Source organism: Protopterus annectens, chromosome 13.part0 (genome assembly GCF_019279795.1).
Source record: "Protopterus annectens isolate FY-2018-M chromosome 13.part0, PAN1.0, whole genome shotgun sequence".
NCBI classification, from domain to species: domain Eukaryota; kingdom Metazoa; phylum Chordata; order Ceratodontiformes; family Protopteridae; genus Protopterus; species Protopterus annectens.
In genome coordinates this window covers 992,583,857-992,599,682 of record NC_056747.1, presented here as the reverse complement: position 1 = coordinate 992,599,682, position 15,826 = coordinate 992,583,857, and the positions used below count along the sequence as shown (strand labels likewise).

Below are 15,826 nucleotides of genomic sequence, written 5' to 3'. Positions count from 1 at the left end.
CGGAATTCCTTTGGTAAGCCACAGATCAGTGCGTATTGGTGGTCGAATACTGCGCAGGAGAAGTTACCGAAATGGTTCTTCTTGAGTGAAAAGACCTCCGACTGAATTGTCGTGTAAAGAGGCTGGCCACTTTCTGATCTGTGGCCGAAAAGCGGAACTTAGACTTTCTCAATACCAAAGGCTCAGGTAGGAAGAATTTGCCTTTTTTCTGTTTTAGATCAGGAACTAGGTTACAGTATATTGTTGTCAAGATTTGTTTTGCAGATCAGGGACAAAAGGAAGTACTGTATATTTGGTCATAGATCAGCGTAACAGAATAAGGTAGGCAGTTATTCTAGATAAACTGTGAAGAGGAACTGAGAACTTGATATCACATGATAAAAAAGGGTTACGTAACATTTTCTTTGACATGGGTAATCAGTGCACTAAAACATCGTGAGATCCGCCCCTAACCGAAGATGCAAAATACATGCAATTACAACGTTCTGATAACGTTAGGTATTATACGAAATGGGTTAGTAAATATGAATTTGATGGTAAACTAGATAAAACTTCACTAGTGAAACTCCTTAAACAACTTAAATCTGATGCGGGAGGTCAGGCAAAAAAGCAATGCCAATTAGGCATTCCTCAGGCACACAGGTGGATTGAGGAAGCAAATCGTAGAGAACAGAAGCTTAAAAATTCAAAAACATTATTTTTAGACAAAGAGGATAATAACTTGGTAATAGCAACAGCTCCTCCTCCTCCTCCCTTGCCCCCTCCCTTACCCTTTTCAGGATATGAAGCGAATGGACAGGCTGGTCCGCCTCCGTGTTATCCTGAAGTTTCAGCAAGACCACAACCATTTGTTAGAGATCCTAGTGAAACTAGGTCCCGAACACGTAAAACACATAGGGACACAGAATTATATCAAATAGAGAGAAATCTACAGGATGAGAGTGAGGAAGAAATATGCCCACTTACAGAAGTTTCAAATCCTCAGGCAGGACAGGAAGGGCAGGACCCAACACTCTTAGTATATAGACCATGGACACCGGAAGATATCCGGAAGGCTACTGAGGGAATCCCCCATCCGAAAGTTAATTTTACGAAATTTTTAGAAGATTTACAAGGCATGAGGTTGAGTTACCACTTGAATGGGGAAGAAGTAGAAAAAGTAGTAAGACAAATTATAGGTCCAGATTGGCACATGATTTGTGGCACCTGGAATCCTCGTAATGCAGAGCTTAGACCACTCCCACATAGTGATGCAGAGTTAGACAACAGAGTGAAAGGTCTGACAGACTGAATCTCTGAGAAATGGAAACCTAGAGCAGACTGGACTTGCATTAATCAATGCATACAACAGGAAAATGAGACAATAGATGGGTACTATGCTAGATTATTAGAATGTTTTAATAATCATAGCGGTATGACAGTTCCTGAGAACCAAACGAATGATTCCCTGTATGAACAACAATTAAAAAATGCATTTTTGAAAGGTTGCATTGCACCTATTAGCAGCTTCATTTTGAAGCATATGATAGACCATCGAACAGGGAGGCTACAAGCCTTACTTGAATACGCTAGACATGCTGAAAGACATTTTAATAGTAAAAAGAAAAAGAAGGCGCAAGTCTTCACTGCTGAAGACGGAGCTGAAGTATTTGTATTACAGTCAGGTAAAAAGGGCAAGAAAAATGCCCAGGGGAACAAACAGTCTGACAAATGATCGGAAGATTTTGAAGAAAGAAAAAAGAGAGGTGAATGCTTCAAGTGCGGGAAAAAGGGACATCTAGCAAAGGATTGTAGGCAAAACAAAAAGGTAATTACAGAAGATAAGGGAGATGAGGACTGACTATATGATAGTGAAGATACATCATGTGAAAGTCAGAAATCATCAGGAAAAGTTAATAAACAAAAAACAAATGTAAATGTGATAGAAGGAGTAGAGGAAGTGCAAGTAGATATGGAGGATGAAGAAAGTGAAATTTTGGACTTAGCATTATTGAGTTTAGAGCTCTACTTAGCAGATACTGAAACCGAAGTTACACTTCTGGTGGAGGGAAGGGAAGTCAAATTCCTGTGTGACTCAGGAGCATCACGGACTTTGATACACCCCTCCAAGTTACCAGAACATTCCGAATCACCTGGTTATATATTAGTGAAAGCAGCAAATGGACAGCTATATAGGGAACCACTTTCCCATGATATAGCGATAACTGACCCTGTTTCAGGTATGACCCAGAGAAGTAAAATTGTTGTTTCTGCAAAATGTCCAGTAAACCTATTGGGCAGAGACCTTATGCAGATATTTGGCATAGCAGTAGTTCCAACTGTACAAGGTATGGAGGCACAGAGACAAATGGATACCTTTGTAGTGCGATCGGAGGGTGAAACTTTTTACTGGTACAGCCAGGACCTAGTCACGACTGGTCCAGGGGCAGTAACCGAGTAACCAAGGAACTGATGAACATAGCCATCAGTAAAGCCCCCTCCCTTGACACTGATCGACAGCATTTGTTACACTGTACTCTATACTACTGTACTACACCAGGACCTGATAGAGAGTATGAGCAAGAATTGTTTAGAAATCGTGCAACTAGATTGGTTTTGCGTACTTTGTACTGGGATACTGAGGGGAACAGTGTAGTTAGCTGTTCATTACCTCAAGAATTCCTTGCATTATATAGATCAAATCGATTACCACATGTCAGCTTGACAAAGAACAAAAGTGTCAAATGGGCAGACTTAGGAGAAAAAGTAACAAGATGGGAAAAACAGACTGATTTAGAACTATCAGAACAAGGGATACAAAAACAAAAACTGAATTGGTTAACACAGACACATCCAGCTGTACACTTGCAATCTAGTGAGGACAGCTGATTAGCATTCTTATTAGAAGAAGAAGAAAAGGCCTTATGTGAAATTCCAACAACTCTTTGGTCAGCAGGCAAGTCAGATGTAGGACTTATTCGAACAGCAGGACCAGTTACAATAACCCCAAAGTCAGCTTTTAGACCACAGTAAAGACAATACCCTTTGAGAAAGGATGCAGAAATAGGAATTAAGCCTATAATAGCAGCATTACTCAAAGAAGGAGTACTGGTAGAATCTCCTGATTCATCATGTAATGCACCCCTATTTCCTGTTAAAAAAGCAAACGGGGAATGGCGGATGGTACAAGATTTACAAGCGTAAATAATGCAGTAATACCTAGAGCACCTACAGTGCCAGACCCACATACTTTGTTAAACGATTTAGAACTGCAACAGAAATATTTCTCTGTGGTAGATATTAGCAATGCTTTCTTTTCAATACCTATACATCCTGATAGTCAATATTGGTTTGCATTTACATTTCAGGGTAAAAGGTATACATATACTCGACTACCACAGGAATATTGTGAGAGTCCAACAATATTTGCATAAGAAATGGCTAGCAACCTGGCAGGGTTTACCCCACCGGGAGGTAGTCAAATTCTACTTTACGTAGATGACATCTTGCTAGCAGCCCCCACCCAGCAACAGTGCAGGGAGGATACTGTAGCATTACTGAAATTTTTAGCAACACAAGGACACAAAGTAAACAAAAGTAAGTTACAACTTTGGAGAAAACAAGTTAGATACTTGGGATATATAATATCCAATGAAGGTAGAATACTAGATGAGGAAAGAAAAACAGCAATTTTGCAAGCACCTAAACCAGCAACCAAGAAGGAAATGATGTCTTTCTTGGGTACAACTAATTTCTGCTGGAGCTGGATACCAAATTATGCTTTGGAATCTGCTCCACTGACTGACTTGATATATAAGACACCAATGGCAGCACAAGATATTTTACAATGGACAACCGAAGCAGAAATGGCTTTCTGCAGGTTGAAGCAGTTGATAGCTTCTTCATTAGTTTTAGGACTTCCAAATTATCACAAACGTTTTTTTCAGACCGTAGATTGCAAACAAGGATATATGACGTCAGTATTGACGCAACAACATGGGGACAAGCAACACCCCATAGCCTACTATTCATCACAGTTAGACCCAGTGGCACAATCTTTGCCTCACTGTGTACAAGCAGTAGTTGCAGCTGCAATGGCAGTACAGGCTTCGGCCTCAGTGGTGTTATTCCACCCTCTCACATTGAGAGTGCCTCATGCAGTTGCAATAAGTTTACTGCAAGAAAAAGTGGCATACCTTTCCCCTGCTAGACATCTTTCATGTATGACTATACTGCTGAGCCAACCTCATATGACAATTGAACGATGTACGACATTAAATCCATCAACATTACTCCCAACTCCTGCGGATGGCACACCACACAGCTGCCTGCAGGAAATTGAACAGTTAGCTTTACCTAGACAGGATCTCACAGATATGCCCTTGGATAATGCCGAGGTGACATATTACGTGGACGGCTCATGCAGAAGGGGTCCTACAGGGAAGAATCTGGTAGGGTATGCAGTAGTTACAGACACTGAAATTTTAGAAGCTCAATCCTTACCACACAACTTATCTGCACAAGCAGCAGAATTGATAGCTTTGACGAGGGCATGTACTTTACCAAAAAACAAGTGTGTGAACATATATACTGATAGTCAGTATGCTTTTTCTACAGTACATGTATTTGCACAACAATGGAAAAATAGAGGAATGATAACATCTAGTGGAAAACCTATTAATCATGCGCAATTTATTTTGGAATTATTAGAATCTATTCAGTTACCTACCAAAGTAGCTATCTGTAAATGTGTAGCTCATACGAAACAGCAGGATAAGATTTCAAAAGGCAATGCACAAGCTGATGCAGCTGCAAAGCAAGCAGCCTCAGACTCAGAAACTTTACTTTTAAATGAGGAATTACAACCCTCTGAGATTTTAGCTTTAGACATGTTAAAAACAATGCAGATGCTTACTACAAAAGCAGAGAAACAAAAATGGGTAAAACAAGGTGCAATTCTTGAGAATGGACTGTACATTTCCAAAGAAAGAAAACCGATATTGCCATCTAATTTATTTAGATATGCAACTTTGTTGAGCCATGGGCAGTGCCATGTCTCAACAGGGGGGATGGTACAGTTAGTAAATCGAATATTCCAAACATATGGATACACAAACTACACAAAAAACTTTTGTGCAGCTTGTCATACTTGTAACAAGCACCATGTACAAGGAGCATTTAAAACCAAGCAAGGAAGTTTTCCTATACCACCATACCCGTTCCATACTATTTGTATGGATTTCATAGAACTGAATAAATGTGAAGGGAAAAAGTTTTGTTTAGTTATTGTAGACATGTTTTCTAAATGGGTAGAAGCTTTTCCAACCAAAAACCCGGATGCAGCAACAGTGGCGAAAACCCTGATAAAAGAAGTAATCCCTAGATTTGGCATTCCGAAAAGGATTTATAGTGACAACGGCACACATTTCGTAAACCAGACAATCCACCAACTTGGGAGATTTTTTGGTATCTCCTTAAAGAACCATTGTGCCTACCACCCACAGTCAGCAGGACTGGTGGAAAGGTACAATGGTACCCTAAAAAGTAAACTTAGGAAGCTAGTAGAGGAGACCCAAAAGAATTGGATATACTGTCTACCTTTAGCACTGCTGAGTATGAGAACGGTTCCAAATGTAAAGGGTTTGACTCCCTTTGAAATGGTTTTTGGGAGAGCATATTATGTGCCTCAGTGGAAAGCTCTCATGCTTGCAGAGCAAGAGGCTGACAGTTCATTAGCTAGTTATATGAGGAAACTGTTAACAAATAAATCTGTTTTGCAGTTTAACTCTTTTTCAGATAAGGAACAGACCAGACCGGTGGAAGCAGTCTTGGCTCCTGGGACATACGTTTGGCTGAAAGTGACGAAATGGAAGAATTGGGCGAGTCCAAAGTGGGAGGGACCGTACCAGGTTCTGTTGGCAATGCCTACTGCAGTTAGAGTGGCCGAGAGGACGTCCTGGGTTCATTTAACACATTGCAAACCGGAAAAGAACTTTCAACTTGATAAAAACTTTGTGACTGATACACAACCAGACTGAGATGGCCAAAAACAAAGCGAATAGAAATTTAGAACAACCCCAGAGATGTTGCATAATCATTTTGTTGAGTGTACATTTATTGACTGTAATTGTGACAATTTTCCTCTTGTTGTGGTTTATCCTACACACAACCACACAAGTGAAAGTGGGAAGGCGTGATGAAACATCTATAGACTGGCATCCAAATTTTAACACGTACCTAGCCATGAAACGTGTATATGCAGAGACTATGAACATTTCAAATTGCTGGGTCTGTACAGTTATACCAACAGCATATGGAGGACTGATAATGTCCGCTGTCCCTTTGGGGATAAATGAAACTTGGGAGAATTTACTTTTCGATACAGGAACTGTGAGATCACAGGACAAAATAGCTTTATTTTTACCTGTCACACAAAAAGGAGTTGTATGTTTCTATAAAAATGATACCCTCCAGGTGGGCTGGAGCAATTGTAATATAACCATATCTTACCGATGTTATATTAAGAATGGTAATGGCAATACTTTTTGCAATACTAATTATGACTCGTATTTGAACTAATTGAAAACAACTACGAATGACATTCGCAAAAATCCAGTTTTGTTTAAACAATTGTCAGTTATAGATCAGAAAATGTTTCATGCAGGGCTGATGTGTATTAGTACTAAAGTAGAAAACTGTTATTTTATTTGTGGGAAAAAGGCGTATAAATGGTTACCTGAGAATTGGTCCGGCAGTTGATTTTTGGGTTATTTGGTTCCGGCAATAAGACATACTGCAGAATTACCTTTGGGTAAGATACGAAACGTGAGAGAAGCAGCTCGAAAGCCTGAAGGTCCAGTTGAAAAACCTGTGAATCTAGTCGGAAAGATCGAAGCTGGCTGGAAAGATCATAATGCCGTGAAAGACAAAAGCAAATTGACTCATATGGACTTGAGTGACAGTGTTATATCCTGGGCAGGAATATTCCCAGCCTATGGAGCAGTCAAATCGATCTGGGAGCTGAGGAAGTTGTCGAAACTTCTCAAAGTAATGAGTAATGCAACTTTTTCTGCCCTAGAACTGGTGACTGATGAACTGAATGCAATGAGAACTGTTGTGCTACAAAATCGAATGGCTCTTGATTTCACCCTAGTAGCGAGAGGTGGTACGTGCGCGCTTATCAAAGAAGAATGCTGTGCTTATATTCCTGACAATCGTCATGAGATCAATAACCACCTAGAGGTAATTCAGCAAGTATCACCCATGACTGAACCAGGCCCAAACCCACTGACGGACTTTTTCCAGAATCTATTTGGGGGGTGGGGTTCCATCCTAATGAATATTCTGATTGCCATTTGTGTGGGTATACTCCTAATAGGAGCATGTGTTTGCTGTGGAATTCCCTGCATGAAAAGATTAATCAAAGATTTTATTGATGTATCTGTTACTGAAACTTTGTACCAAGATATTGAGATTGAAAGATTGATCTCAGATGACATTTTCTCTGAAGTATAGATTGAATGACTCACCTAGCTGAAAATCCTAAGTGGAAAAGGCTAGGAGATGAAATGACACTATGCATACTTCAAAATAGAATAAAAAGTATTAATAGGGGGGAAAATGTTAGAAAAATGTGTATTTGAATATATGAGAAATGCTAGTTTAAAAGCAAAGTAGTATATAATGCATTTTATTCTATTAATCATATAACAGTAGGGATTAATTAATGTGTAAATGTAAGTAGTTTTGAAACTGCAGTGTGGCTTGAAGCAAAGCTGATCTTTGGCCCTGGCAGAATGCTAGCTTAGCAAGTTTTAATGTTTATGCTTTTCACAAGTGATTATCTGCTGGGTCAGGAAATTAAATGTGTGAAATAATGAAATCTTCTGCTCTTTCCTGTTGGAATGATTTGGCCTTGTATATGTATTACTGAGATAGCACGCAGCTGTGTGAGAAAGTGTAACAGAGAACAAAGACGTGTATTAAAAGACTGAATCTGCTATTGTATTCGAACTGATATGAAACCTTGAAGAAGTAACTTTACAGAAAGACATTATGTCTGACCAGCTGGACAGCAAGGCCATATTGTATCTAGAGGAAAAGTTTTTTTTTAAATATACAGCATCAACAGTTTTATGAATAGAAGACTGTAAGCGAAAGTGATGTAGATGCCCTGTGACATATCACGTCAGTAAGGTGGGCATAGCTTAAATGTTAAACCTATATAAAATTGTGTGCTTCCTGTTTCATGTCAGACAAAATTCTGTACTTGTACGTTTTTTGCCTCCTGGTGTACACTAGTAAATTTTTTAACCTGAACCTCCTGTGTATTGATATCTTATTTTATTTAACAGTTTCCAAGACAGACTCATGTTCACATTCTTTCTATTAACTTCCTTTTGTTTTACTAACATTTTTACTAAGTAAAGTAAAGTACATTTTTATTTGAATGTCCACCTTGTCCATGAGAAAATAACACATATATATATATATATATATATATATATATATATATATATATATATATAGTACCATACACAAATAACAGAAGAAGAAGTTTTGACTCCTAAAATTATTCTGGCTTCACCACAAAAACATGACAAAATTGTTGTCATGACAATTCTATCACAGAGAACATGCAGCCTGTTGAGAATGATAGAAATGAACATTTTAAACATCACCAGTGAGCCTGAGCTGGAACTCACTGTAAACGTACTTACTTTTGTCGGAAGTCATCAGCAGCCAGTTTAGCATTGTCAATACCCAACACAATGCTGGCATTTTCAACAGTTGCATTTACGACCTAAAAAAAACAACAAAAAAAAAAAACAAAACAGAGGTCAAAGAATGAAAGAAGCACTTAAATGTTTCCACAGCAGTGTGCTACTTTATATCATGTCATTAGCTAGCAGGAGATAATTTGTTTATTAGTTCATTCCATCTGAGTATATCTAATCTGTAGCTGCTGCGTCCTCTTACCTGGAATTGAACAACCACTTCCAGCTGTCTCATTTCCTCTAGAAGAACTCATGGATTTACAAGTGAACTCCCACTCAAGTTAGCCAATCCCAACTTTCCACAGTTTTCTCTCTCCTACAAAAATAAATGCTTTTGCATATCCAGGTTAAAGAAAGTACCTTCCAAGTAAAGCAGGTGTTAGCTACTCCCCTTTGTGAACTACTGTTCTATCCCTTCACATTTCCCATGTAGCATCCTGTGTACCTGTTTCCCAAGTATTGCTTATGTTCTTTTCTTTCCATCACCTTAATGACCCCTGTGAACTTCTTTTGAGTGATTTCTAGATGATTCACACCATTTGCACTGTCAGATCTTCAGAACTGTGAGCTGTTATCTAGAGGTGGTCTGAGCATCATACAACAGTATAGGAGGGTGACCCCACCTCACCATCTTGAATCTATGCCCACCAGAATCATTATGTTGTTTGATGCTCCTACTGCCCTTGTTTGCTTGTGCCCAATCATCCAAATAATTGTATATTTTTAGGGTTTGATTGACTGTAAATGTCTCAGATTTTCAGCCTTGATGGAATGGAGAACAGTATATATGCGGATGAGAAAATTTTTAAAAAAGAGGTTGGTCAATGATAGTACAGAATTGAGCTACATCTTTTGAAGATAATCAATTTGCTGTTGTCACAATGATTTCTTATTAATCACTGCTGGATGCTTCATCCCACCACCACCAGTCTCTGAAGCTTACAGACTGCTCTTCTAACTTAGGTCATTACAGTAAATCTAGACACTTTTCTGCAGTGCTCCATAGTAAACGATGTCATATGTAGAAAAGTAATAACATATATAATCTGAAGTTATTGAGGATGCATGGAAAAATAGTTAATTTTAAAAGATGTTTCTCTCTCTCTTATGATTCTTTTGTTCTTTTTGACTCTGCTCAGCTAACCATCAGCTGCCACCAGCTCCCCTCCTCTCTTTGTCCACATGGTCTGTCTTAGATTGGTGCAGCCTCATGATGGAGGCAGGTTTTTTTGGATTTTTGCAATGCTCTAACCTTCCCTCTCCCTGCAGATACACTTAAGTGTCTAGGGGCGTGGTTTGCAATGAGGTCATATAGGCATATCTTCCTGCATTGGCGGCAACTCAGCCAATGTCCCCCACCTACTTCCCATAAGGGCCACACCTCCCTACACCTCCCCCTTGTGTCCCCAGATTACTGTGTATGTCCTCCCCATCTTTCCCTGCCAGTGCCACAGACGCCTCGAATCCAGGTCAATTGGGACATAGTCAGGGCTATATCCATTTAAGAAACAACACTGGCCCCTTTCCACTAGGTAGTGTGATCTGGGATATGCTTATCTAAGTTAGGTAGGAGCAACTATCCCATGCAATCTTTTGTTAAGAAAACCAATTTTGTTTCAATGAGCTATGGCTGATAACTTTGGATAAGATGATTTATTAGGAATAATTAAAGAAGTAACCATGTTTTCTCTTCATTTGCTTGAGTAATTAGAATTGCATATTGTTCCTTATTTGTGGCAAAAAACACTCATAAAAATATTTATTTGCAAAGTTTTAGTCTCTCACTAGACTGAATATTAGGATGAATATTTCTATAATATCTTACCATGACAGACACCATACAGAAGTTCCTTTTTTTGGCTGCATCTCAAAACCTCAACCAAAGGAAAATGAATACAGAATGGAGTTGTACTAATTAGGCATACAGATGAAACAGGAATACATAAACAATTATGAATTATTCTGGACATCTAATCTAGTCTAGCCAAGTTAACCTGACTTGTATAAGAAGGGTTTGAGCTTTACAGATATAGTCATGTCTGACAACTAGTGCAGAGGTTTTAGGTTATGGAACAGCTTACTGCAGTTCAGGATTTGATTCCTGCTGCCTCTTTAAACCTACTGTGTTTTTGAGAAAATCCTTTAACAAGAGACTGCGCCTTAGCTGAGTTTGAATAGGGTCCATGCAGCTCAGTGCTGTGATTGACAAATGGATTATGTTCTTGTCTCCTCTTAAAGGGACATCTGATGAAATAAACAAGTCTAATTGATCCTTTTATTATGGAGATAAGCAGTTATCAATTATGAACAAAGGATCCCTGGAATTACAGGGCCAGAACTTCATGGATTTGGTCCATGTTATGTTCCATGTCACTATGAAGTCCTGAATGAGTCCATTTTACAGTCAGGGACCATTCTTTTACAAGACATCGCAAAAGGAAATTATGCATACTAAAATTTAATACAGCATTTTGAGTCCTGTTTACTGAGCGTCTATAACAGACAGCAATGAAGTTTCAAAGATCAGAGCCCATTCAGACACATACTTGGAAAATTAAAAAAATAAAATGAAATTAAAAAACAATGAAAAGATAAAGTAAAGTCCCTAGTTTTGTAAGTATTTTCTTGTATTTTTAATTTATCAGGCATAACAGCCTTAATTTTATGGTGAAGTACTATAAAAGTCTTCAAGGAACAGGTGATACCATAAAGGTAAGCTCTACAGGGAAATACGATAAGCTTTTTTATTCATTCATACTGGTGCCGCTCTGCAAGTAAGGGCTTACTTAATGCAGTTACAATAACGCGGTGGTGCTGCTGCGGTAGCGTTGTCGTCTCACAGTTACATGTTGTCTTGTTCGATTCTCAGCTAAAGCGTCTTCTGTATAGAGACATGCGTGAATGGGCGTACCTGCTTTGAAGGTTGTGCGTTAAGCCTGCCAAGTCGGTACGCAAAAGTGTACTGCCAATCATTTGCGGACCGGAGTTCCGATGTGGCGACCCTAATCGGGAAAAGCCGAAAGATACAGCAGTAACACTTCCAACGACTCCACAGGGGCACGTAACAGGTATTCTTGCCCTGAATCACAGCAAGGTCATGCGTTTGGGTCAGTGAATTATGCTGAACTCATGCGTGCGCTTGTACACACACACACAGCAATTTGCAGCACTAAGCAAGGAGTTCTTGACCGATACGCATGATTTGCATCCTGCATCACTGCTCACAGAGGAAATATATTCACATTTTTTTCTGGACTTTGTCATTCTCTAATTCAAGAGTTTCCCCAATGCATGTAGGATGTACCATTAACAGTCTATAAATCCTGCTATCTGTTACTCTGAAGTATTACTGTGTTACATCTGCAGAAATGGACCTGCCAACTCATACAAGGCTGTGAAGCTAATATAACAAAAATAAGAAATGTATGGTATATCATTTCACTAAGAGAAAATCTGAGAGATCCTAGGTAGAATACTCAGACAGAACAGGGAGATAATTTCTTCAGAAAAAAAATGTTTTTCCTTAAGTTTAAAGGTGGTTCTCACCAAGACAAAATATGACACATTTTGCATTACTAAAACCTTTTGCTAATTTGCAGAACTGGGCAGTTGAAAACATTATTTGTAGTAAATGCGTGGACTTTCATGGATACCAGTTGCGCAATCTGTGAATTATTAAATGCTGCTACCACTGACAATGAATAAAGGTACGTTTCAGGTATTGGTAATTTTTAGTCAGAGTTATAGAACAAAAGTACAATGCCCTGAAAAATGATATTTTCTGCCACAGGAGTTTCCTTCTCTCAGCACACTCCAAACAAATAATGTTAGGTAAGCAAAAATATAAAAGAAACACTGTCATGAAAATGCAAATCTATTTTTTTTAAGTAATGAGTCAGCAATGTTGAGACACAAAATGTTTGGTACCCTTCACTAACAAACACATTTTAAAATTCTTCAGTCACTACAGTCTAAGCATTTTATTTCACAGCTTTTTGCTATGTATTGCTGACAGCTTCATCTCTTTAAGGAATCTTTGTAGCATGTTTACACTTGTTCAAATCATACCTCAGGCTAAAGCAAATGGATGCAGAAGTTGTAGTAATTCAAATAACACTAGAATGCTTACAAATGTGCATATGATTAAAATTCTTATTATTTACATGTGGGTTTACAATTAAGTACACGTGTATTTTAAAAAGCAGAATGACTACATGTTAATTACAAGAATAGATGGGAATATACACAAATCAACACAGCAATTAACTGTCTTGCACTGAACAATTGCAGTTCAGTAACATTAAATTGTTTGCCAAAATCAAGTACCACAAACAGTCAGCCAACCCATATCATAATAAAGCATATCTTACCTTATCCTTCAGGTCATCGATTGTCTTTTCATAGTGACTGTAGTCATGGCCTGTTCCTTCTCCACTCTGAGATTGTTTGAGATAATGTTCTTTGATCTTTACCTCCAGTTCAAGGTTGGCATTCTCTAGGCTGCGCACCTTATCCAGGTAGGAAGCCAAACGGTCATTCAGGTTTTGCATGGTTGCCTTTTCATTTCCACTGAGAAAGCCACCATCACCTGCACCAGCCAAGGCTGCAGCAAAACTACCAAAACCCGCACCAGCCCCATGACCTCCGCCCAAACCACCTGCTGCAGACCCCAGACCAGTAAATGATGATGATACTAGGCTGCTGCTACCATATGCTGGCCCTGAAGCAAGAGTTCGGCCACCTGTTCCTGCATATACACTATAAGCTTTGCGGACAACAGGGGCAGATGTAGAGGAAATCTGAGAGATCCGTAGACTACCTGGACCTCTAAGAGATCCAGACTGCCTTGACATTGCGTAATGGACTGACATGTTTTCACTGGCAAAAACTGACAAGTCTGTACAGAAAGAACTCTGGCCTCAAGCAAAGACAGATCTTGTAATTAGTGTGCACTACCTGAGTTTTAGAATCCCCATATATACTACATAAGGAGGTGTGGCCAGGATCCTTAGATTACTTTTTATGGCAAACAGGACTTGACTAAACTGGAGTGTATCATATTTCATTGGTGGAGTCTTTTTTTTTTTTTTTTTCATAAGGCTAACTGCAAAGCGAAAGGAAACACCCAATGCCTTAGGCACTTTTTTTTTCTTTTTGTGATCAGTAGAAAGCTGTACATTGTTTCAATAGATTTAAAGTATGATAACCACACCCCAGATTATCTCATTGTAAAGAATTCCAGTGCAGATGTAAAGTCATGAAAACTGAGGAGAGGGGTAAGAAAAAAATGTTAAAGTAATATTCACAACTAACAATGAGGAAACTTCTCTGTGTGGAAGATCTAAGATTTCCTAGAGCTTCTTTAGAGTTCAGGCACCCAATAAAAACCATACTGTGAAAATCCCACCTAATAACAGGTGGTAGAAATATTTTCTTTAAAAACTTTCCAAAGTATAAATCCATTAGTGAAAGTAGGGAAGCGCAATCTAGTTCAAGTCGAATCTTCTTTATTAAAAACACACAAACAAGTGACCCCAATAGTAATTGAAAAAAACAGAATAAATTGTAGAACTCACCATTCCATTTATATACCCGTTTTATCCTGTTTAAAACACACACGCACACATTCACTAGAACCATCTTAAATATTTTATAGTGGCTGAAATGATTCTTAAACTTATACAGTAGTAATATTAAGGTTTTTGTAATTCTAGTATATTGTCTCATGTATTTCACAATTGTTCTTAATTTTGCCTTGAAATTTTCCTTTAATCCCATACAAAATGTGTATTTGTATTTTTGTGACAAAAAAATAACTTTAAAAGTACCAGACATTAAAATAATGAATATGTTTGCTTAGTAAATATATACACACTAATTGGAAGCTGCGGTGGTGCAGCGGTAGCATTGTCACCTCACAGCCAGAGATTCTCCTGTTCAATTCTTGGCTGGATCACCTTATGTGTGGAGTCTGCATGTCCTCCGAGTGATGTGTGAAAGACATGTGTAAATGGGTGTGCTTTCATTGAAGGTTGGGCATCAAGCTGCCACCTTGGCACTGTAAAAATCTGCTGCCAATCATTAGCGGACCAGTGTTCTGCTGTAGCAAACCCTAACCGGGAACAGCCGAAAGAAGTACATACACACTAATTGAAATCCCACTATTTAACAACTTTCTCAGTCAGCCAAGCCCTTAACTAACAATGTCCCTGACATTGTTTTTGTCTCTTATTAATTTATGTTTTGCCCTTGATTCAAGGTATATGAGGTTGAGGGTTATAAGTCAGTATTCCTTATGTCTGCAGCTAAACACAGCCAGCATGTGTGATTCGTTATATATTCCTTTGTGTTTTTGGTCAGTATTTATGAGCAGCACCCAAGACCTACTCTATTTCCCTAATGCAGCAATGCAGATATTATGGGAACATGTTTTTATCTGTTCTTTGTGTGGACAGCATCTTGTGTACAAAATGGAATCTACTGTGTGCAGATTAATTTTTAAAATCCACCTTTTTGCTCAGCACAAGAGCACAGGATGTACAAACTTTGAATTCATAAATGAAATTAAAATGGTAAAAGTGAAATATGAGAAGTGGATAACATAGTTCCTTTGTGATGCATGATTGCTATATTACAGCTGTCTCACTAAACACGTCTAATATAATTCTTTCACTATTTGTGTCAGATCTTCAATTCCATATTTAGGACATATTAAGAGCTAGCGGTGCTGTCCCATTTTGATTATTGTGCTGGCTGGAGCACACTCTATCCTCACTTCCTTGAGGGGTCAGCAGAAATGAAAAAAAAAACTTTTTTTTTTTACCTGAGCGTGTCCAGCCTTTTGGTATATGCCTTCACTGTACTTTAACCTTCGGTGTCTTTGGGTCGTGGTTGATCATCTGCTTGATGTTAGTTTCATTACCTCTTTTGGAGTTTAAAGTGGGTTAGTAGAATCTCAGTCAAATCATCAAGCAGTACAGCCAGTTAAAAAAGAAAATCTCAGAGTTGTGATTGATGATAAGGTAAGACATGCTTTACTGTTATATGAGTTATCTGACTGCTCATGGCAC

General features: G+C 38.6%; 1 protein-coding gene across 1 annotated transcript in view; it reads right to left on the bottom strand.

The window, feature by feature from the left end:
* Nucleotides 1-13,710, bottom strand: part of LOC122788039 (keratin, type I cytoskeletal 19-like) — a 37,474-nt gene extending 23,764 nt beyond the window's left edge. The window contains exons 1-2 of the mRNA XM_044054960.1: nucleotides 13,127-13,710; nucleotides 8,700-8,782 (exon numbers count right to left, since the gene is read on the bottom strand). Coding sequence (XP_043910895.1) covers nucleotides 8,700-8,782; nucleotides 13,127-13,627 — 584 coding nt within the window. The 5' untranslated portion in view covers nucleotides 13,628-13,710. The remainder of the gene's footprint in view (nucleotides 1-8,699; nucleotides 8,783-13,126) is intronic.
* Between the last annotated feature and the right edge of the window lie 2,116 nt (nucleotides 13,711-15,826).